Source organism: Streptopelia decaocto (genome assembly GCF_964273445.1).
Source record: "Streptopelia decaocto genome assembly, chromosome: 3".
Classification (NCBI taxonomy): domain Eukaryota; kingdom Metazoa; phylum Chordata; class Aves; order Columbiformes; family Columbidae; genus Streptopelia; species Streptopelia decaocto.
The window spans coordinates 12301671-12326580 of NC_138656.1; the positions used below are offsets into that span (position 1 = coordinate 12301671).

At 43.8% G+C, this 24910-nt stretch overlaps 1 protein-coding gene across 2 annotated transcripts in view; it reads right to left on the reverse strand.

The window, feature by feature from the left end:
* Nucleotides 1-469: 469 nt before the first annotated feature.
* ABHD12 (abhydrolase domain containing 12, lysophospholipase) overlaps nucleotides 470-24910 on the reverse strand; it is a 47268-nt gene continuing 22827 nt past the window's right edge. For both annotated transcript variants that reach the window (XM_082047259.1, XM_082047260.1), the window contains 12 exons: nucleotides 24199-24323; nucleotides 20698-20803; nucleotides 17859-17978; nucleotides 15192-15222; nucleotides 9489-9534; nucleotides 8070-8199; nucleotides 5266-5303; nucleotides 4999-5078; nucleotides 4148-4230; nucleotides 3350-3428; nucleotides 2940-3067; nucleotides 470-2439 (listed from right to left, as the gene is read on the reverse strand). In XM_082047259.1, coding sequence (XP_081903385.1) covers nucleotides 2400-2439; nucleotides 2940-3067; nucleotides 3350-3428; nucleotides 4148-4230; nucleotides 4999-5078; nucleotides 5266-5303; nucleotides 8070-8199; nucleotides 9489-9534; nucleotides 15192-15222; nucleotides 17859-17978; nucleotides 20698-20803; nucleotides 24199-24323 — 1006 coding nt within the window. In that variant the 3' untranslated portion in view covers nucleotides 470-2399. The remainder of the gene's footprint in view (nucleotides 2440-2939; nucleotides 3068-3349; nucleotides 3429-4147; nucleotides 4231-4998; nucleotides 5079-5265; nucleotides 5304-8069; nucleotides 8200-9488; nucleotides 9535-15191; nucleotides 15223-17858; nucleotides 17979-20697; nucleotides 20804-24198; nucleotides 24324-24910) is intronic.

Below are 24910 nucleotides of genomic sequence, written 5' to 3' on the forward strand. Positions count from 1 at the left end.
CATTGTGCTGGGGTGCTGGCACTGTCACAGGGGCAACATGCCCATGGCAAAAAGGTCAGTCTTGCCAGTGCACAGGGCATACAGGAGGGAGCTGGTACCAGAGGCTGTGCTGGGCTAGCAAAGGCCAAAGCCATTTACCTGCACCCCTGGCACACTAACTGCATGGGGGTGGGGGTTACAATGCTGGGTTTGCCCTGCAAATGGCACACAGGGCCCCTGTGCTAGAAATCCCACAGGCAGCTCCCATTTACCCCAGCACCAGTGGGGAAGCAAAGCCTCAGCTACAGCTGGACCACAGGCACGGACCCACTGGGCTCTGCTCACTCAGAACTGGCAGCATCCACAAAGGCTTGTCCAGTCCCAACTGTGAGCTTATCTCCCATGCACAACCCTGCCACACACTCAGGTTCCCTGCACAACTCAGGGAAAAAGTCCCAAAAACTGCCAGGTAAAACAGGTGAAGCTGAAGTGATCAGCAGTCAATGCCTTTATTAAAACTACACCACTTTAGATAAACATTTCAGTTTAAATTTCCAAGCATCTCACTGGCCTACTAATGGAAATGGTGGTGTTGGAATCACCAAAACCAGCGGTTCACATGCTGGACCTTCAGCTCTGTCCTGCGGTAGGAAGGCAGCCAGCCAGCCCACCTCTGGCTGCGCTTTGACCCAAGCCAGCTGCTGGCAGCAGCGTCAGCTGGAACATGCCCGTCACCCTCTGGAGCCAAGTAAGTGTTTCTCTTCTGTCAGTGCAATAAATACAAGTGTGTAAAACATAATTTAAGTGGCACAGTTAGCTTAGGAGTATCATGGGTCAGAAAACTCGGGGACAATCACACTATAGCACTATCTTAGTAAAAGAACAAGCTACTATCTTGCTTTGCAACTAATATGAGCCTGCCTATATATAACTTGGATGCATGCTGAGCAGTTTATACTATGCTGTACCGCCCTCAACAGACCCTTCAGGCAGCACAGTTCACTCTTGAGCACTAGTGACTAAACCTACAGCACCTGGTCTCATCTATATAGAGTGACAGGGGGCACAGCCAGGTCCCCAGCCAGCCACCACAGAGTCAGCATATGACCTTCTTCTCATCTCAGTGCAGAGCTTGTTAGTGGCATAAAAGAGCCCCTGTTCTAGCCTCAAGCAGTGCAAGCACATCCCCAGAACCTCTCGCCCTGGGAGAGGCTCATTTCCTTTTCTGCCTCCTGGACAACGTGCTCTAACCATGGCTGTGGGACAGGCTGAGAAGTGCTACTGGAAGCACCTGGGGTGCCCAGAGCACAAAAGGGAGGTGGAGGGACAGCCCAGACTGTAATTTTTGCATCAAGAATTGCACACCACTGCCTGCTTTTAACTACAGAGGAAGAGTGTAGCCACCAGGAAGAGGAAAACCTGACCTAAAGAGATATAAGGTCGTTGAGGAAAAAACTCTGCCCTTCCCACCCAAAGCAAGCATGTCTGTTTGGGTGTGTACTGGGACAATGGAAGACATCCGTTCCCACATCCTGGGCCTACATTGTTCATGGAAGGGGGAGATGTAGCAAAAAGGTAATCTCACGCTTTCCATCCTAACTCTCAATTTTGCAATTTATCTGCATAAGTCAGTTCAGTCCTATTAGGAAGTGCATGTGAAGAAGGAGAGGAGCTCCACAGAGGATAGCAGGGATGGGAGCAGAAATGATGCTTAGAAGGAAAAGGGTACAGAAAAAAGGGCACTAACCTTTTCCGTTAAACAGATGTTTGAAAAGGAAAAAACAAACAAAAAAAGTATTTCGTTTTATTTCCAAATGTGTGCAATTAGCCCAACATTTGCAACACACTGTGACTGAAGAGCTGAATAGAAATCTCTCTCACCGCCTCAATCTTCTGTGTATTTGTAATTACAGCCACTTAGCAAAAAGGCAAAACAAAACATGTATTTCCTAGAAAGAAAACACCTCAAACTCAAGCAAGACAATTGTGGTATGGAGACACAACAAAAACCATTCACCTACAAATGAGTCTCTACTTGATCCAAAACTAGCAGCAGTGTTTAGAAGTGGAAGAAACACCCTTGGTCATGACATGCGTGTCCTAGGAATGTCTGTCCTCAGTGGCCAGACTGGCCAGGCTTTGTTGTGCTTCAAATTTTCATGGTTTAGTACCAGCTCCTGGGCTGTTATCACCCCTCCATCCATGTCAAAAAAGAAGCGAACAACTTCTTTCTTCTACTATCACAGATGCTGATCCTGGGAGCTGGAGTTGCCAAGGGTACGCATCAGGACCGGAGTGGGAATCCCTGACCTCCTCTAGTGCCAGGGTTGGAAGAACAGCAAACTGACTCATGGAGAGGGGGGAGGAAAAGGAGAGAGACGAAGGAAAGGAAAATTTCTGTGCTGCCAAGCAGCCAGTCTTCAGTGATGATGCTCATGTTCAGATTTTCCCAGGAATTCCCTAGGAGAGGAAATGACACCACAGTGATACTCAGCTCTCTCCTACACTCTGGTGCACACTGGAGCCTGCAGATCTTCCCATTCCCCTGGCAAATGCTGGGGCTCATGCACCTGCAGCTATAGGGAACAGCACCGAGCTTTGTTCTCACCCATCAGTGGCTCCCACTAGAAGAGGCAAGCAGGAGCAGCTGCTCTGCAAACAGCTGCTCCAGAGCAACCAGCTCACAGCAGAGACAAATCACAGAGGAGAAATGCTCACAGCTTTCTGTGGCTCCCCATCCCAAAACCCACTTTGCAGAGAGGTAGAGAGATCTGAATTTGTGCTAAGCCAGCCCCGGTATCTCACCCACTCTGGAGACCAAAGGGGTTTTCAGAAGAGCTGCCCAACACAGGTGCCTGTCACCAATCTCTCTTGCTCCTGGGAGCATGTCATACTGTGCCCCAAAGCCCCAAGCCCCAGCAGCACCCAAACCAGGAGACCACGGTTAGCTGTGCTGTTACCGCAGTATTCGAGGTAGCTCTGGGCTCCTGTAGATGTACTTGTGCCGGTAGCCGAGGTCTGTGTGGAACGGAACAAACTGCACCTTGTAGTCTCGGAAACTTCGTGATGTCGCAGCAATGTTGTAAAGCTGAGAGGCAGGTGAGGAACACGTGTCACTCCAAACCAGCTACCCCTGCCAAACCAGCACCTCCCTCAGGGGTGGGTTATGGGCCCTGGCTTGACCAGCTTTGCTAGCTCTAGCTCTGTTTCACTCTTGATTTGGTATCTCCAGCACCAAAGAACTTACAGTCCCTTCAGACTATGCATTTCTACATATACCTTCCCATTGCTGACTTTTTGCCTGGCTGAGATGTTGTTCTATCCGTACCAGTTCCGCCCACCACATCAGTTTGCAGAACCACACGTGTACCTTCTTTCCTAGATGAAATGGTACCACTGGGTCATCCTCAGCATGAAGGATGAGCAGGGAGCAGGAAATGTATTTCACACTGTAAAAGATACAACAATGTCACAAAGGCTCAGAGAAATCCTATCAGTCTCTAACACCAACACACTCGGATTTTCATGGAAACTGCAATGACGAACATGTCCTCTGGGTCATTAACTGCAGTTCAGATCTCGAAAACACTATTATCTGGGCACCATTCTTTCAATGTATAGAAAATTTACTAGTGAAATAGGCACCCTTGTAAAAGCTATCTGCTGCTTAGACCAGAGAAAAGTGGCTCGCCCTACTGCAAAACATCATCTCCCAAGGTCTGATTTGGTTTTAGTACTGGAAACCAAACTCACAAATCCTCAGGCTCTCTATAATGAAAGGCTCAGTGAAAAGAAAAAAATTACAGGCAGGGTGGCTTATGCAAATGCATGGCAGAGAAATCTTCCCAAACCTTCAATGTGCCAATGCTGCTGTTTAACATGTAACACACTTGAAAAGCATAAATCTCATGGACCAAATTAGCACATCCCCGAGTAGTCTCTGTGCTCTCTGTTGTATCTGTCCTTATTAAGAACAGTTAAAAAAGAGCAAGCTCCATGGTGCAAAGCCATGTTGCACTCAGGGCTGCAAGACTAACTAAAATCCCTTCAGCAAGTATAATGCTCCAACAAAAGAAAAAAAAAGCAGAGAGTCTGATGTCTATCCTACTTGATACTTGCCATGGCTCACTGTGGCCACAGCTGAAACCCCAGTAAAAAGGGAACTCACTTCTCATCATTTGCAAATTTAATTCCACTTGTCGTGATGGGGTCAAGGAAGAACCAGTCAAACCCAGGGAAGTATCTGTATATCTGAGAGGAAAAATTTTCATTAGTGGTACTTATACAAACAGCAGTAATAGGGCAGGCCACTGCTATTCCAGTAACATCCCTTGGCTGCTTGCAGGGCTCTCTGCAGTGAGATCGTCCATGTTTCCACCAGCATTATTTTTCCTCTCCTGTTTCAGGCCCACCTTACCAGCCTGCTCCAGAGCAGGCTCTCTGGATGCTTGCGTGGTCAAGGTCTTTAGGTATCATGCTGCTGCTGGCAACAATCTTCCTGGAAGAGAGCTTAATCCCAGGGCATCTCACCAGCCCACCACATCTAACACCTGGTCTGGGTGTCTGCTCATTACAGAGTCAACTCACAGCCATGCCAGATGTAAGAGCTGGCCACACCAGAGTGTACTCATCAGGAAAACCATGCAAGTGCAAAGGGGCCACATGGACAAGGCAGTGCCCAAGAGAAGCCCAACTTTGCCATCACTTTGCCCACAGCCCTCAAAATAGCCTCCTGCATCAGAGGAGCTACAGCACAAGAACAGGCCGTCCACTGCTGAGAGCAGTCTGTCTTCCTGTCACTACATTTACTGCCCTTTCTGATCCCAGTTTCTGCTTTCTTTAAGCAGGCTCGCCCCATGACTCTGGTACTACCCAGTCTCCTCAGTAGCTGCCTTAAGTCCACCTCTCTACCTGACACTTAGAAACATCAATGCTTCCCCACAGGTCATGAAGTCAGCTCAGATACAGCACTTCTGAAGGTTAATTACAGGTCACTAGCGTGAGTCACTGTATACTTGCCACAGAAAAGGGGTGACTTCGCGCCTCCTCCCGTATGTTGGTGAATGGAGATTCCAGTATCAGGGCATCCGGGGGTGTTTCTGAAAAGCCAGAGACAATGTGCTGAAATGCAGGGGTGCAACACAGCCAGCGAGGTCAGGGTCTGCCATGAGAGCAGCTGCCACCGTGGTGCACCAACAACAGCCTTGTCACAATTGCAAATACATGCAGAAGTCTGGGATGCCAGTGGGGGGCTGGGTGGGAAGAGCATCCAGCCACCAGACTTACCTCTCTCACAAAGGCGCCTCACTAAATTTGTTGCAACCCTAGAAAGAAGAACAATGAGCATTTAATCTGGCGCAGGCACTCTGTAAAGCACCAGGTTCTAGTGGCAGCAGGCAACAGAGGTACAACTCAACCCCTCACACTATCTTGAGATCTGGGTAGCCAGACCACAATGACATGTGTTCCCACAGGTCTCCCATACCAAACTGTCTCAAATGGTACCAGATGTCTGCATTTAGGTAAGGGAAAAAGTCCAAGGAAGTAGCACACCATGTAGCCACTTGGAAGGACCTCCTGTAAGGTGGGTCTCAGGCTCCAAGGATATCTGCAGCAGTGTGACACAGCCTCTTATCCCCAGAACACAAGGACTGAGCAAGAAAGAATGGAATGAGCAGAGGGGTGCTGTGTTCCAGCCAGCTGGAGAACAGGGTCCCAGAGTGACACTGCAAGGAGTTTCCATAGCTGGGTCAGAAAGCAGCAAGGTCTCCCCCATTTCCCTAATGGGACAGGGATTGTTTGGTTGGTGCAAAAATAACTGCAGTTTTGGACTGTGAATTTTATGTCATTATAACTAGGCTCAAACACATCTTTATTAATCAAAATAGGAACCATTAGTATCAACACATTTTTGCCAATGAGAAATGTTTGTTTATTCCTATAGCATAATAATCCATGCTTCTAGATTTGACAAACTCTTGGAAAGCATTTTCTGCATCCTGCTGGTTGTGGAAGTGTTTTCCCTGCAAAATGTTGAGATGCTTGAAGAAGTGGTAGTTAGTTGGCAAGAGGTCAGGTGAATATGGTGGATGAGGCAAAACTTTGCAGCCCAATTTGTTCAACTTCTGAAGTGTTGGTTGTGCGATGTGCAGTCAGGTCTTGTTGTAGAGAAGAATTGGGCCCTTTCTGTTGACCAATGCCGGTTGCAGGTGTTGCAGTTTTCAGTGCATCTCACTGATTTGCTGAGCATACTTCTCAGATGTAGTGGTTTCACCAGGATTCAGAAAGCTCTAGTGGATCAGACTGGCAGCTGAGCACCAAACAGTGACCATGACCTTCTTCTGGTGCAAGTCTGGCTTTGGGAAGTGCTTGGGAGGTTCTTCTTGGTCCAACCACTGAGCTGGTCATCACTGGTTGTCATATGAATCCACTTTTCATTGCACGTCACAATCTGATCAAGAAATGGTTTGTTGTTGTTGCATAGAATAAGAGAAGTCAAACCGTTCAAAATGACTATTGTTTTTTATTTTCAGTCAGCTCATGAGGCACCCACTTATTGAGCTTTTCCACCTTTCTAATTTGCATCAAATGCCAAATGACTGTAGAATGGTCGACACAGAGTTCTTCAGCAACTTCTCATGTAGTTGCAAGAGGATCAGCTTCAATGATTACTCTCAGCTGGTCAACTTCCAATGGCCAGCCACTATGCTCTTCATCTTCAAGGCTCTTGTCTCCTTTGCAAAACTTCTTGAACCACCACTGCACTGTACATCTGTTAGCAGTTCCTGGGCCAAATGCGTTGATGTTGCGGGTTGTCTCTGCTGTTTTACAAACCATTTTGAACTCAAATAAGAAAACAGCTCGCATTTGCTTTTTGTCTAACATGATTTCCATAGTCCAAAATAAATATAAAATAAACAGCAAGTAATAAGTCAGTAACAATAAAACAAACCCAGAAAAGCACAATAAAATGATGTATAACATAACCACATTTATTTAAGAATATACTGCAATATCAAATGGCAAATTTCAACTATGCAAAAACCGCAACTGCTTTTGCACCAACATAACATTTCCAAAGTTGCTGAATCCCCCAAGCACAGCATATTTCAAAACCTCAAGCTCCAGGCTGGCTATGGTCACCAGGGAACTCAGCTGGGAACCACAGCGCTCCGCTACTTGGACTGCAGTGCACTGGGAAATGTCATGAGTACGCTCTGACCCAGAAAGAGATCCTGAACAGGGCAAAAATTTAGAGGAAGAGCCACAGGAAAAGCCTTTGCCTTCTCTCAAATGAAGCAGGATGTTTAGTATCACAGTAATGAAGACATGCTACCCTGAAATATGTCCCTGTCCCAGCAACACATTTATTAGACAGAAAGATAACCTGTTGTAGTCTCAAACAGTTTAATCTGCACACAGCTCAACTCAAAAGTAATTCTTGCATCTGCCCTCTGTTCCTCTGCAAATCGAGGGGATAAGAGCAAATGCTGCCAGCTGGACATGACCCACCTCAAGACAGCAATGGAAAGGGAGGAAGTGAGAAATGAAAGCTAAAAACATGCAGGCAAAGGCACTTGAACTTCGAACCTCCCTGTGTCAGGCATGATCATGTAAATTTCATTGATGGCCAGCAGTGCAGTCATGTGGGCATCTGCATGAGTACTGACTACACACAGCATGTTTGCCAGGACAGGAGGAAAATGTTTTGTAAGGGCAAGACACGTGCACGTGCAGCTGGTCTGAGATACTCTTTTCAGAGTATCAGAGAAGCCTGATCTGCTCTGAGGGACATACAGACACAGGCTCGCCACAGGAAAAGTGCAGTCCCACTTTCTCTCCCCTTGGTCAATCTGCATTATATTAGTGTAACCCTCTGGGTAATGAAGGTTGAACATCAGTTCCTTTATAGTCATTCACTGTTGCCCTTCTCACTCTGTAGAGTGCAAAGGGAAAGCTATTCTGTAGCAATTACACCACAGACTCCAAGCCAAGCCAGTCCGGGGATAACAGCAAACAGCACCTTCATCTGAGGTGAGTGTTAAATGTTCTTCAGAAGCTGCTAAATCCCATTTAGATTAGATGCTTACCCTGTGCCCAAGGAATGTCCCCAGATATAGACAGGGTTGTCTCCACTTCTTGCTTTTATCCAGTCAAATACATGAAGGGCGTCGTAGGTCATTCCTCTCTCTGACGGGCTGCCTATCGAATCGCCCCAGCCTGGAACACAGAGAGTCCTTCTGAGAATCACACAAACTGGTCAGCAAGGCCAGTCAGCTCTCCCTACACAGCCCATCTGCAACTGCAAAGGGACCTGGGACACAACAGACAGTTTCTGTTTATTTCACTGTGCATCTCTACAACTTGGGGCTGAAAGCCCCAATTGATCCACAGTCATTTAAAGAAGGCAACTGCTGCCTACCAAGGGGTTTTTGTGGATTTAGTCAACAAAAACAAAAGCAGGTTCTCCAACACTGTCTGTCACACTGTATTCCTGCACCTACCCATCTGCAACATTACAGCTCCCAAATCTTACCTGCTTTTGCATGTGTGTAACCAATTTGTAAGCAGATCCTCTAACAGCATAAGATCTGAATGCTTAGAGTCAAAAAACAAGCACGTTTCACAAAGCCATTGCAATATCAGTTCGTCCATGCTGTTCGATCAATGCCCTCAAGCATTTTTCCACCCTCCTGATTGTTTTGGCTCTACCACTATTGCAGCAAGTCTACACATCTTACGTTAAGCAGCATCCCACATCCCTTCTGATACCTAATAAGCAGCTAGAGAAGCAGCTGCCAGCAAGTCTGAAAAACAGGGCAAGCTCCTACAAATAAACCTCTCCCAGATGTCTTCTTGATAAAGATGCAAGAGATTAATTTCTTTCCTGTATCTCCAGTGGCATTACACTGCAGCCATGGCTTGAATATTAAGAAGGGGAAAAAAGAGCAGCAAATGCTTGACTACTCATGGCACAGAGTTGCCAAACGGTCATGGCTTCTGCCAAGGATGTTACCAGTTGTTTGCAAATCATTTGTTCTATATCTTATCTCACTTTTCAATCAGCTTTTAAAAAGAAGTGCAAGTTCAGTTCCGTGTGTGACCTCAGGAAAGTCAATTAGATCATATACAAAAGACTATATCTAGACAAGGTTACTAGTTTCCATATATGCACCTGGAGGATGCCATAAACTGGATGCAGTGACAGCATATCTCCAATATGTCTCCAAATCAACGAGCCCTGTGCATAAGGACAGACAGGGGCTAGAGTTCACCGAGCTGGACATCACGGAAGCAGTGCTACAAAGGAAGGCACTGGAAAGAAACTTCTGGAAGTTCTTTGTATACCCACAAGGAAAAAAAGCAGCAATAACAAAATCTAATTAGCTGGTAGCAAGCATTTATAAAATAACAGCTCCCCTGACATCCAAAAAAAACGAGCAACTTCTTTGTTGCTTCTACAGAAAGAGACATCACAAAGTGTTTCATAGTAAAAGAAGCCCACCTACCTCGATAATCAAACGTGACTACATGGTACCCAAGGGAGCTGAGAACCTGGAGGGGAGAGAAATATGCAGAAACCCATCACAGAGATTTACACAGCAGGCATGTTCTTGCCTCAGGCCAAGGTGTAGGGATCTAGTGTATAACATTATCAGCCTGACACAGTAAAGTCATTAATGACAGCTTTTTGGTGTAGCAGGCACAGGGCTTTTCAAACACTGACCATCTCAGCTCACTGGCTTTACTCCATTTGTTTCCTGGGCTTTATATCAGGCTATTTTAGATGTTCATACTCCCTTTAACAGTTTTGCCTTCAAGATCCGTGAATATCCTATGGCTGTTTTGCCTACAAATACTTTCAGGTTTTCCAGTGAAACAGTACAACTGCTTCATTCATATTATTCAAATTGTCATTAATGTTAGCGTAACATATAGGAGCCCATTTCAGGTTTAAGGCTTAAATGTATACATCCAAAATGTGCAACTGCCTTATCACAAAGGTTTATGTTACAGCCAACGGTAACCCTAACAAAATCTGTTAAAAAAGGTAAAAATACCCGATGTTACATTAAATTGCTCAAGAAAAGTGCCTTCGTAAAACTATGCTAGCATTCCAAGCTACCATTGCTCGGTATGACCCTAACAGTTCCATGGTAGATAAAAATCAACAAAAAGTCACAAAAAGATGGAAATGTTGTTGCTTTTGTGGTCTATGCATGATACGTGTTCTTTTAAAAAGCAATCTTCTTATTACACTATACTCTAAACCTTCTAAAAGACAAAAGTTAATAATCTCATATGTAAAACAAACACTTTATTTCTAGTGTAACTGAAATCTTAACAGCCTATTACTAGTCCGGATCTCATTAGTACAGGAAAAAAAAAAAAAGGGGCGGGGGGGGGGGGGGAAGAGAACAACATAGAAAAGAGGGGTGTTCAGGTAAGCTGGCAATTCAGCTCCTATTATGGTGACTGTTTCTCTCACTTCCCTCTAGGATCCATTTGGGCTAATTTTCATACATTTTGGACATGCATTGGATGATTCTTTCTAGTCAGCAGTCTGTGATTCCATGTTACATCCAAATTACTTTGTGGGAGTGTGTTCAACATACATTGGACACGTTCTCTTTGTTCCCTCCACACAGATTTTTGCCCAGCTCCCAGGTTTACATCTCTGCAGCTGAGCACTGCACTACATTCAGTCCCTTCACCCAGGTCATTGAAGAGGTTGAACAGGACTCAACCTAATACTGACCCCTGGAGGGCCCAGTAACTAGAGGTCTCCACCCAGACTCAGCACCGTTGATCACAACCCTCTAAGCTCTGCCATCCAGCCAGTTCATGATCCATCTCACCATGCATTCATCCAGCCTGCACTTCCCAAGCTTGCCTATGAGGAGGTTGTGAGAGACGGTGTCAAAAGCCTTGCTGAAGTCAAGGTAGACAACATCCACTGCTCTTCCATCATCTACCATTACATATTAGAGAGCAGTGTAGGGGAAAGGGACCTGGGGGTCCTGGTGGACAGCAGGATGACCATGAGCCAGCACTGTGCCCTTGTGGCCAGGAAGGCCAATGGCATCCTGGGGTGTATTACAAGGGGGGTGGTTAGTAGATCCAGAGAGGTTCTCCTTCCCCTCTACTCTGCCCTGGTGAGACCACATCTGGAATATTGTGTCCAGTTCTGGGCCCCTCAGTTCAAGAAGGACAGGGAACTGCTGGAGAGGGTCCAGCGTAGGGCAACAAAGATGATTAAGGGAGTGGAGCATCTCCCTTATGAGGAAAGGCTGAGGGAGCTGGGTCTCTTTAGTTTGGAGGAGACTGAGGGGTGACCTTATTAATGTTTATAAATATATATAGGGTGAGTGCCACGAGGATGGAGCCAGGCTCTTCTCGGTGGCAAACAATGATAGGACAAGGGGTAATGGGATCAAGCTGGAACACAAGAGGTTCCACTTAAATTTGAGAAAAAACTTCTTCTCAGTAAGGGTGACAGAACACTGGAACAGGCTGCCCAGGGAGGTTGTGGAGTCTCCTTCTCTGGAGACATTCAAAACCCGCCTGGACATGTTCCTGTGCGACCTCAACTAGGCGTTCCTGCTCCAGCAGGGGGATTGTACTAGATGATCTTTTGAGGTCCCTTCCAATGCCAAATATACTGTGATACTGTGATACCCAGCCAGTCATGCCATCATCACCTTGGTTAAATATGATTTCCCTTTGGTGAACCCATGCTCACTACTCCTGATAACCTTCTTTTCCTCCACATGTTTGGAGAGACATCCAGAATGAGCTGTTTCATCACCTTTCCAGGGATGGAGGTGAGGCTGACTGGTGTGTAGTTTCCTGGGTCGTGCTTCTTGCCCTCTTTGAAGAGTGCAGTGACGCTTGCTTTCCTCCAATCCTCAGGTACCTCTCCTTTTCTCCAAGACCTTTCAAAGATGGTGGAGAGCAGCTTAGCATGTTAACATCTGCCAGCTCTCTCTCAGCACTCATAGGTGCATCCCATCAGGGCCCATGGATCTGTGGATGTCCAGTTTACCTAAACGATCTTTAACCTGATCCTCCTCAACCATGGAGAAGTCTTCCTTTGCCAGACTTTCTCTCCTGTCTCTGGGGTCTGGGATTCCTGAGGGCAAGTTTTAGCACTAAAGACAGAAGTCACTAAAGAAGAAGGCACTCTGTCTTAGCCATACCATCTGTCATGAAGGCAGCAGCAGACCTACATTTTCCCTAACCTTCCTGTTGCTGCTGATATACTTGAAGAAACCCTTCTTGTTGTCTTTGACATCCCTGGCCAGATTTACTTCCAAGTGGAGCTTGGTTTTCCTCACTGCAACCCTGCATACTCTAACAGCCTCCTTGCATTCCTCCCAGGTGGTCTGTCCCTTTTTCCACATTACATAAAGATCCTTCTTCCTCCTGAGTTTTGACTGGACTTCCTCACTCATCCATGCTGTCCTCTTACTCCCATTACTTTGCCTTCTTCCTCAGAGTGATGCATCAGTCTTGGGCTTGGAGGAAGTGATGTTTGAGTATTACCCAGCCCTCTTGGACCCCGCCCCCCCCACCTTCTAGAGCCCTATCCCATGGGATTCTTCCAAGCAGGATCTTGACAAGGCCAAAGTCTACCCTGCTGAAGTCCATGGTTTAGTCCTACTTATTGTCTTGCTTCCTCCTTCCCGAACTCCACCATCTTGTGGTCGTTGCAGTCGAGGCTGCTCCCAACCATGAAGTCTCCAGTCAGTTCTTCTTGGTGTGCTAGGATAAGGTCCAGCAGCATGCCTTTGTTGGCTCCTCCACCATCTGTGTCAAAAAGTTGTCACCAATGATCTGTGGGAGACTCCTGACTTTGTGTGCTTAGCTGTGTTGCCCACCCAGCAGATGTCAGGGTGACTGAAGTCTCCCATGAGAACCAGGGCATGTGATCCTGAGGCTACTTCCAGGTCTCTGTAAAAAAGCCTCATCAAAAGCATGAGTTGCAGAAGGAGCTTGTGGTAGTCTATCACTGATGGTCAAGGTAGCCAAGACAACAGGATTCTTGTCAGTTTTAAAAGGTTTTGAGTTGCATTACTCAAGCATGATTAAATTAATTAATGAGAATAACACGGTGACCCTGAATACATTGGTAAGTGTGATATTTGGAAACCAGGCTTGAACAAGGAATAACTGGATGCTTGTCCAGACTAGAGGAAAGGATGCTCCTCAAAGCACATTTGTATCTGGTACTGTTCCACTGCTGCTCCTTCTGCTGGCTTCTTCCCCGTGGCTCCTGCTTCTAGTTACACATCGACTTGGGCAAGAACAATTTCGAACACTTGCTACTCACAGACTGTGCAGCAGTGACATCCGCAATTTTCAGTGCTGCTGCTGAGAAAAGCTGCTCCCATGAATCAAGCACTCAGAAAGAAAGGACAGAGACATCTTAGAGATGTTATTTCCCTTCTGAGGCTGTTTAGAGGGTTTCTCCTACTGTGTCCAGCCTACTAGCAGCACCAGCAAGTAGGACAGCAATCCAGCCTGTTTCATCCTGCTGGAATAAACACAAACCTAGTGATGATCATACAGCTAATAGGTGAAAGGCATTTAAAGAACATCAGGTACAGTCAACATGGGTTCACAAAAGGAAAGTCCCATCAAACTGATTTGATATCCTTCTATAATAAGGTCACCTGCTTAGTGGATGAATGGAAGGCAGCAGATGTAGTTTTTCTGGATTTTAGTAAGGCTTTTGATATTGTCCCTTACAACATCCTTCTGGACAAGCTGTCCATTTGTGAGACAAGCAGGTACGTGGTGTGCTGCATGAAGAACTGGCTGAAGAGCAGAGCTCAAAGGGTTGTGGTGAATGGGGCTACATCTGTTTGAGAACTGGTCCTCAGGTGTCAGTTCTAGGGCCAATTCTGTTCAATATATTTATCGATGATCTGGATGCAGGATTTGAATGCACCATTACTAAGTTTGCTGATGATACTGAACTGGGTGGTGCTCTTGTTTCTCTCAAGGGACAAGATACCTTGCAAAGGGATCTGGATAGATTGGAGCACTGAGCAATCTCAATGGCATGAAATTTAACAAGAACAAATGCTGGATTCTACACTTGCAATGGAATTATGTCAGGCACAAGTACAGACTGGGGGAGGAATGGCTGGAGAGCAGCACAGCAGAAAGGGATCTGGGCATGCCGGTCAGCAACAGCTCAGTACGAGTCAGTAGTGTGTACCCTGGCACCCAGGAGGGCAAATCACACCTGGGGGTGCATCAAACACAGCATGAACAGCTGGTAAAAAGAGGTGATTGTCCCACTGTACTCAGCCCTGGTGTGGCCCCACCTTGAGCACTGTGTGCAGTTCTGGGCCCCACAATTTAAGAAGGATGTGAAAGTCCTTGAATACAACCAGAGGAGGGCAACAAAGCCAGTGACAGGGCTGGAATGAACGTCCTATGAGGAGCAGTTAAAGACTTTGGGTTTGTCTAGCTTGGAGTAGAGGAGGCTGAGGGGCAACCTTATTGCTCTGTACAACTTCCTGAGGAAGGGATGTGGAGAGTGAGGTGCTGAACTCTTCTCCTTGGCATCCAGTGAGAGGACACGTGGGAATAGTTCAAAGCTCCGCCAGGGGAGATTTAAACTGGACATTAGGAAGCACTTCTCTACCAAGAGGGTGGTCAAACACTGAAACAGGCTTCCTAGTGAGATGGTCAATGCCTCAAACCTCAAACCTGGACAATGCCTTTATATGCTTTAACTTTTGGTCAGCCTTGAAGTGGTCAAGCAGTTGGATTATATCATCATTCTAGGTTACTTCCAACTGAAAATATTCTATGATGGTGAGTATACAGAGACTGATAACACAAGAAAGAATACTCTTAAATGGTACCTTAAATTACTATACTAGTAAAATCAATCAAATTAGAGCTATGAACAAAACTTCACTTTTTCCTATAAACTGTGTTGTAAATGTTCCTGGCAAAGAATTTGGTTAGCTCAGTCAGAGCTGACACTTAACAAAAGCAAGGTGAAGACATTTCAAATACCTTTTAACAGAGGGAAGTGTGCTCATAGCTTACAGACCCCTGTTCTCATACACACATCATATCTAGAGGAGACTAAGAGTCCTGAGCTATCTGCCTGTTGGCAGGGGGCTGAAATGAGTGGTCTTCTCAAGTCTGTTAATACAACTGCTTGGACAACACATGCAGTCACTTACCTTGTAAAGCTCCACACGGTGATCCCCTCCTCTGGCCAAAGTGATTCATGAAGAGGAGAAAACACCAAACAAACAAAAACACATTAACATTTACACTTCCAAAATCAGACTTTCCCAATTGCCTTGGGCTTCCAGTTTAACACAAACATGCCAAACATAAGAAACACCTAACTGCTTTGTCACAGCCTTCAAGGAGACAGCAAGGCTTTGTTGAGCTATACAGGACACAGTTTTGAAGTCAACTTCTCCTTATAAATTACTTCTCACAGCAGGTAAAGACAAACTTTTCAACCTATCCTCCTACCTGCCTTTTCCAAAGTCTGTAATGTGTCCAAAAGAGTCTGTCCCTGTTGGCTTTGCAGACTCTGCACTCCTGCCACCAGTGCTGCCCCAGTCAGTGCTACACCTGCTCTCCAAGATGTGATGCTCTCAGCAGAACTCACCACGTTAACCCAAGCAGATGACCATTCTCAGCTGACTTCAAGCACATGGACAGAAAAGGACATATGCAAAAGACTGAGCAGAGAAAACCAGAGTTGAACATTGTAAGTAAGTCCAGGGGAAGAATTTGCTCTAATGTTTTTTTCATAAAGTGAAATCTAGATAATAAAATGGAAAGGAGAGTGAATGTGCCATTACATGCTTTAAAATACATTTACAACATGAAATGGCTAATCCACACTCAAACATTAGTATTGATGTAAGAGTAGGTTTACTCCTGCACTCATATGAAAACTCCATGACGGGTTTGGTCAGTACAGCCTCCAAACCAAAATGCCACTTTCCGGACCTCCCTCTAAGAACACATGTGCTTGCCAGCTGTCAGCTCCAACTGTACTACAAAATATCTAATGCAGCCAAAACCACTCAGGGCAAAATACAAGGGGCTGCTTGTGAGTCATTTTGAATCATACAAGTCTGAAGAAGAAGATACACTTGATTGAAAAGTCACCTTTGACATGCACATATTAGTGCCTTTTCACGCACTCTTCAAAGTGCAACAGAGGTATTTTTTGCTCAGCTCCAGACAACTCAGGCAAACCAGAAAGACAAGGCAGTGCGCCTTTTACTTATGGTTAATGCAGCCTGCACCAATAAAGCAGCCCCTTGATAAGAGACTGAATATGCAGTGTAGAAACATACAGCAATATGTATTAAAGCTGAAACGACAAAGGCAATACACACCTCCAGCTTCTCCAATACACAGAGTAAAATGAAATGCGAAATATGTAATCAATCCATAGCTCACTACTTTATCTCAGCCTAATCAATACACAGGTAATAAGGATATTGATCCAAAATTACCACCACTAAGCTGCAGAATAGCTTCCATTTGCTACACCAAATAAAGGGCAAGAAAATAAGTAAAGAAGTACTTGAAAAATAATTCAACAATCTGATAAACTTTGTAACACATCCACACAAGACTAAAAGGCCAGTTTCTGGAAACTCATCGGCTCACAGCATGTATCTTCCACACCATGGCCTTGCACTAAAAAAGAACACTGCTAAGACATGAATTTAGGTGAATAAGGGCAACAGCACAGTTAAAACAGAGTTTCTTTGCTTTATATTATGGAACTTGTATTTCTGCAATGTTTCTGCTGTTGCAGAGTATCTACGAGCAGACATGAGCTTCAAAAGAACATGCGCTGGCACTCAAAACTCAGAAAGAGGCTGATACTCTTTGTAAGATGCATCATGCAGAGATGTGGTAATAAGAACCTGATTATGAGAAATATGAAGGAAGTTTCACACTGCACTCATGGTTTTTAGCATCCAGCAACAAAGTTTAGAGAACCAACCTACTTCTTTAGCTGATACACAGTCAATGATAAAATTACAGATTTTGGAAACGCTCCTGTTCAAGACAAATGTCCTGTACATATGCAATAATGAAATAAGACCAGCACATTACCTTCCTCTTTCCTTCTGATTTTCCTTCCTCATAATGCGTTAACTACTAAAATAAGCTCACAAAAGGAACTGGAAAGTTTACTTAATGCATATAAATCACATATAAAGAAGCACAAATACTATCCTGTGTCTGGACTGAGAAACCACTACACTGAAAGAAGTAAATCTCCCTACCTGACCTACTAAGTGTCACAACCTCCTGGCTTCTCCCTGAGGATAAAAGGTAAACTACATCATCGGATGTCTCTGATAACCGCAATAAATCTATTCCCACACTCAATAATTTCAGATGCATCATTTCTTAAAACATGCTTTCCTTTTAAAAGAAATGAGAAGGACCAAACTGCTTTTAGATTTTATTTTACTTTAAATCATAGAATAGTTTGGGTTGGAAGGGACCTTCAAACGTCACCCAGTCCAAACCCCCTGCAATGAGCAGGGACATCTTCAGCTAACAGATCAGGTTGCTCAGAGCCCCGTCCAGCCTGGCCTGGGATGTTTCCAGGGATGGGGCATCTACCACCCCTCTGGGCAACCTGTGCCAGTGTTTCACCACCCTCATTGGAAAAAGTTTCTTCCTTTTATCTAGCCTGAATCTCCTCTCCTTTAGTTTAAATCCACTACCCCTTGTCCTATCATTATAGGCTTTACTAAAAAGTTTGTCCACATCTTTCATATCAATGGTGTTGAAGCTGTGGCAAGCCAGGAAAACACAGCATGAAACAAAGCCATCACTGTTTTGTACCTCACCTTGTTCCCGCATTGCCATGCAAGTAAAGGATTATGGGATGGCTGGAACCCAAAGCATCTTCAAACCACAACTGGTCCTTCCCTCGGGCGTTCTTCCATAAGGCTGCAGGGATCGTGTGCCTGTATACAGAAGGACAAATGTACATTGTTCTGTTGCTGTTCAGTGTGCCCTGTGTGGGACTATGGTAGGTCCGCGGATTCCCTGACGGAGGGCATGGGAACAGAAATTAGCCTTGAAGATATCAAGGCCTACTCGTGAGAAAGATGGGAGTAAAGGAGTATCCAGACATGTGAAGGATGTACCCGTGAGAGAGAAGGGAGTAAAAGAGTAACACTGATTATAGCAAAAATAGCCAATGAGATGTTACTGTTGTAACTTGTAACCAATAGTAAAGAGACACATGAATTGGTAAAACTGTATAAAAATGCACTTGTGGCAATAAATGGCACCTACTACTTTCATCCTGGAAGAACTTGGTCTATGTCGTTTGTCCCTCTCAACCATGACACTCCTGCTCTAAGTTTGAGATTTCTGATCATTAACTCAGGATTACACACCTCACACACACTCTTATTCTTAAAGTTGTCATGACCAGCCAAGAAATGGTCAAATTTAAAAGACAGTATCTAGGATTATATCTACATTTTCATCTCCATCAATGTTGCCTTCAAAACTCAGGGCTGTGCAAGGCTTCAAACTTTGCAGGTAACCTCAAAGTGTAACTACTGAACTTCGCACTGTTCTGGAGAAAGAATCTGAACTCCTCAGCTTTTATGGCATTTAATTACCTCAATTAACATACTTATACACCATAAACAAGATTTCATAGCTAGGTCAGCAGATATTCAGAATAATTAAAGTCAGCTGGTTTTGGAAGGAACGTTCAATCAGCAAGACACATATCTGACTCCATATTCAATGTGAGAAAAAGCAGGAGCTCAGGGTCTGATGAGAAGATCATGTATTTTGTTTTCAGACAGCAGGTTCTCGAAGGTATAACATTTTAGCTGCAAAACCTACAATCTAGAAGAGCCAGGAATTTTTAACTCACAGCTGTTCTTCTGTAGATAATATAGCTGGGCAGCCTGTTGGAAAGAATTCAGCACTGGTGGAATAGAAAGAAAGGAATGACAGACCAAAGAGAAGGTAGGCATTTAAACTGGATAATTACAAGACAAACACTGAAACCAAGTACATGCCTACAACCTTCTCAAATTGTTGAGAAGGGGGGTAGCTTACAGCTGTCAGAAGTAACTTAAGTACTCACGTGCCTTTTTCCTTGGAAGGCTAACTCCATCTACCACACTTTCCTCCCAGATGTGAAGTTCAGAGAGCGTGAAACCATGTAAAAAGCCTCCTTGCATGCATGCAGACAGCAGACACTGAGATCTTGAGGAGGAAAAAAGCTCCAGTAGCTTTCAGCTACTGGAAGGTAGCACTCAACTTCTCCAACTGTTCTGCCTCAAGACTTTTGCAAGCTTATGAGTGAAGCATGCTGAGGACTTTGTTTCAGAAGTATACCAAACACAAGACCTTATACTGGCATTACAGCAAGGCTCCAAACTTTCTTGGAAACTTGTCTCATAAGTATCAAGACAAATGGTATGGACTCTGCCACCACAAGCTGGAAGTTCTGTTTTAGTAAAGATACAGAGTACATTTATAAGGGAAACAAAAGTCTCATGACTGCATTCTAAACTTACTCAACAGCTTAGCAGGTAGAATTTTAATTGTCCAAGTGAAGATACAAACCATTGTTTATCAGCCTACCCTGGAAAGACTAAACTTCCGGCCTCTAAACATGTCTTCCACCAAAATTCACTTACAGGAATGGAACCATCTTTATGTAGTAGAATATCACTGTCCCATTCAAAGGTCATACACCTTCAAGTGAAAAGAAAATCTCTACTGCATTAGTGGACACATGCAAACTACACACACATAACAGAAAGGTCCAAATCCTACAGCTTACATATCTAGAAACACTGCCTGTATTAAGGGAACAGCCTCCACACCTGACATGGTGTCTAGCCTTTTTTTCAAGTGTTTGCTGCTTTTGCATAGATATTCAAACTGCATTAAGTTCTTTTTCTTCAAAGGTAGCAGGAACTTCTCCGTGGTTTTGAAACTTCTTGTGTTGAGACATAACAGAAAGTAAACATGAGAAACATGCAGAAGTTGGTTTGAGCTGGTGTGATAGTATGGGAAGCACTGAAAGCAGATATTTTCAGAGAGCTGACCCTGGGTAACAAGGAGCTAAAATGAATTGCCCTTGTCTGGGACCAGAAAAATCTGCTTCACGAGGAAGAAATGACAGGCGAACTCTGACAATGTCACTTGTTTTGTAAAGAGAGTAAACTACATGTTCTGTTCTCACCCACTCTCCAAACCTTACATATGTGTTATACACAGAATACTCTTCCTCCTACTCTGAACACTTTGATCCCATTTTCCTATCTTCCCCCACATCTGTTTTGCAAAACTAAATATGAACAGCAGGTGAATGACAAAAATTCTAACTCCTTGGGTCTCATATGATATGGAGGCATGATCTTTGTAGCAATGCAGACCTGTAAACTTTACGATTCCAAGTTATGAAGTTTCTCTGAATGCACAGGTTGTCCACTTGTGTTTCATGCACTACCGATCTGAGTTCAGATGAGCTCCAGAGGTTTGCATGCTTTTCAACATGAACTCAGTCACTTGGCAGAGGAAAATACAAACATTCACTAATCAGAGCTGGCAATGGCTATCATATGCACAGCAAAAATACCGGATAGTCAACACTGAGAACAGAAAGAAGGAAAAAGATGAATGGCACAGAACCATCTTCCTTACCAAACTCCAATGGTTACATCCTCCTCTGGCTGCAGGTAATAATTACAGGTGTGGTTTAAACCTTGATCCTGTGGTCTTTTCAAGTCAATGAAATATGGGACCCTCACTGAAAATACAAAAACAAAACAAAACAAACAAACAACTTTTAATTTTTACCTTTATTTTCTTACAACACTGCTTTACCAAGGCACTGTAGCGTTGTACAAACTGAACCACTGTGTTGGGAAGACGTTACGCTTTTTGTGTGAAAGAATGAACTGGCTACAGCTGTGACTAAAATACAAACAACAAAGAGACCAAGGTAAGAAGATCCAAGCAACCACCAAAAAAACAGGGAGCAGGCTAAAATTAAGAGCCGGGGAAGACTGACAAAGCTTCCTGTGACACACATTCAACCATCTCCTGCCACACTACTTTGTAAATCTCCCAGACACAAGACAGTAATTCCTGGTGTGTCAATAAAGTTAGTTCATTTGGCAAATCTTTTACTGTATGCATTGTAGCTGTAATGGAAGTTACTGATGGGACAAACTCCCTGGGATAAAGGGTGCATCCCAGAACTGTAACGTTTCATGACAACATGTGGTTTCAGCCTCTGTAGGACAATCAATCTAAAAGATGTACTGCATTACAGTAGCAGACATCACATTGCTCTTGTCCTGTGAGAGAGTAAGATAAATTGTGTTAAACACTGTCCAGAGCCTTTGAAGAAGATATGCAGTTTGTTAGCCCACTCTCCAAAGATTATAAAATAATTGCTGTATCTTCCAGACACTGCAGCATTTAAAAGAGATCATGCTAGGCCAGAAATTTCACCTCTTCAGGAAGAGATGCCTGAAAACAAAATCATTACACCTCAATTCACTCTTCCAAATGTTTTATGTTCTCCAGCTTTAATACATAACACACAGTTGTTCATTGCTTGTCATATTCAATGATTCAAACATGAGCAGCAGAGTCAAACATCAAATATTTTCGACATTTTGTTTTCTATTGCTTGCTTCACAAGCGACATCTTACAGAGCAATGTGCTAAATGAGGGCATGTGCTTAATCTGAACACTTCCTTTTCCATCACCAATGCTGTATGGCCTCTCGAGGCAGCCTCTGACACACCCAATGCCAGGAGAGATGCTACAGAGATCTACTGACATCACTGAACAGTTTTAAGGACTCTCTTTTCCAAGTGCTTCAGGCTTTTCCCATAAACTTGGGTGCCACTCCAACAGAACCAAGAAGTCCTTGAAATTTAGAGGCATAACAATTAACATACCACAGTTTTTGCACTGTTGACACACAAAGAAGAGGAATAATGGTGACAGTCAATTCTCACTTCACTTATCCCCCCAGAAATCACTAAACATTCCACAGACATGAAAGCCAAGGCAGACAACAACTGATGTTAACCTGACAAATCTGGCCCCTTCGACTACCTGTGCAAGTCCGCTCACTATTATGAAAAAGCATCTAGAAGAGTCTCAGACACAGAGAATGCCACCAGAGACCTGCTAGGTCACTGCAGAACTTTGTGATGTTCTCACAAGGGTGGTAGATCCTCCGAGAAGTCAGTAAGTTCTGTGGTCAAGGTCTGGACAGGTGCACAAGTCACTTCTAGAAGCATTCTGGGAAAATTATTCAACTTCTCTGTGCCTTGATTTTCACATTTGCCAAATCTGTTATGACTGTCTTGCCAGATTTTGTTTTACAAAGATATGAACAGGAACATAATAACATTAGCGATGAGAACCAGGTAAGCATCTACCTCAAAACAAGAGAAAAATACAGAAGTACAAGCAATTTGTATGTATGGCATTTATCAATGGGATGGTCTACATGCACAGAAAACAGATCATCATTATCATCATCTAGATATACATCACATGGAGATTTAGCACATCAAGGGTTTTTTTTAAAGACACGTTTCAGAGCTGTTTGGCATCATAACACATCACATGACAAAAATCACATGATTTGTTAATCATTCTGATACACTAAATCTGATCTAGTCTGTATTTATGTTTCTAGAAATCCCAGTTTTCCAAAAACTTCCAGTGGAGACAGTTTGAGATTTCTACCCATGTAACTGATAACCTGGAATAAAACTCTGTCCACAAGAACATATCCAGACATCGGTTTAGTTGCTAACAGTGGGAACACTGCTATCAGTTCATCTTCAGGTATCTCGAGAAACAAATGGGAGCCCTTTCTCCTGAAGCTTTGTGTTACTGTTTTGGAAGCAAATACCCAACTACACAAAAGGAGGAGAAAAAGATGGCTGAAGAGTAGAGATCTATACTCAGGAGGTTAAAAAAAACAAGAAGTCAAACCCTACACCACTGCTCTGAAGAAGAAATGTCACTCTCCAATGGAGAAGAATTACTCAAACATGCTAATGTACTTCTAACAAGTGTGTCAGAATGCACTTTGTGTTAAGGTAGACAGTTTTTCATGGGAGTACTGTCACAAGTAAAATCCGACTGCCATTATATAAAGCAGTAGGAACAATGCTGTAGTGATATTAGCACAAGTACTAGTGAAAGAAAGTGTTACAGGACAATTATTTCAGTCCCTTGGGAATGAATAGAGGTAGGAACTTCAGGGACCTAACAAAGCTCTGTAAGGGCAAATTAAAATTATTGCCGAAAAAGCGATGTGATGAAAATAGAAATAACCTGCATTATTCACGTTACCCAGCTGTCAGTTCTGACAATCAAGGCAAAAAAGCTGGCCTGCACATGTGCACACTTCACAGTGACCATGATCCAAGGTGCCAGAATAAAAAAGACCATGCAATCAAAATGACTGAATTTATATAAAAGCAACATTTCATAGTTCATCCTTCTAGCTTCTACAATCAAAGGAAGATACTTCTCAAAACTTCATTACAAAACACAAGTGAGGTTTAAAGACAAATTTAGATCACAAAGTAGTATCTCTCATACAGTGATGCTCCATCCTGCAGATGCTCAGGCCTCCCTGGGCAACCTGGTAACTAAGCCAGCTCACCAGACCCACCATACGGCCAGTTTGTCCAAATGCAACAGCTAAACAGATACAAGGAAAACATTCAATCTGACTGCATGAACAGGCCTCTTCTGTCCCAATCAGAAAATTCTCCTGAAATGCTTTCAGGTGAAGAGTCACTGCCTGGAAGACAATTCACTGGATTTAATTTCACTTGATGCTGCCTCTTCATGCAACTTTGTTGAGCCCTTCAGAAAAATGCACTTGACATACTGCATAGTTCTCCTGGAGGAGACCCTTTCGCTGAAAGTTGGCTTCAGTTTGGTCACTGTATTTATATAAAGACATACTACAAAGACCTCCAGGGCCACAGAGAATGCTTTCCAAAACATAGTTTGGAGAACTTACAACCTGTGAAAGTTCATAGCCTTCACAAGCTGTACACATGTAGGGTGAAAGTGAAGTCAGGCAAACGAAAGATAATAGACACTCCTCCCCTCCGCCCCTCACCCATCCCAACAGACTGAGTGTCACTTACCGAAGTTTAGGAAGACCAGCTTTGCCTGAATAGCAGGGCAAAGTTTTACTAGAAATGGAATGGCTATGTACACTCCCAGCAACCAGATTATTAACTTGCGCAATCGAAACCACAATCCGTATCGCCTGTAAAAAAGACAAACAAAACAAAACAAACAAACAAAAACAGCCTGGTCATTTAGTCTTTAAACAGTTTCCATAGCCTCAGTTGTTGGAGAGAAGTAAACAAACAGCTGAAGAGATGCAGCTTAGAAAAACAGAACAGAAACTTCCCACTGATTACATCTTAAACCACTCAGTAACAAGAGCTTTTTTTCTGCTGATTTAACGGATATCGGGATCTATAGAAACACACATCACATGTTTGTCTCTAAAAAGCAGCCTGACTGTACTTTCCATTTAAAACACTATTAGCAAGATTTTGCTCAGTTACATTTTCACGTATTTTGAGGAACTATGTGTAATGAGACTGGTAAAATTACACATGATCTCATGCACAGACAGGAGCAGACATTCTGCTTTGTCCAGCTGAAAGTGGTCGTATGTCTCAATGCCCTGGAATGCAAAACTTAGTTATAGAACATTATGAAATTTCTTATCTGCAGCACCATTCTCTATGAGTCCAGGCTGAGTTTTGAACAACTGACCCAACACTACTTCTGTTTTCTCCTAAGTATTCTGATAGGGAAGAGTATGCTAAAACAAACAAACAA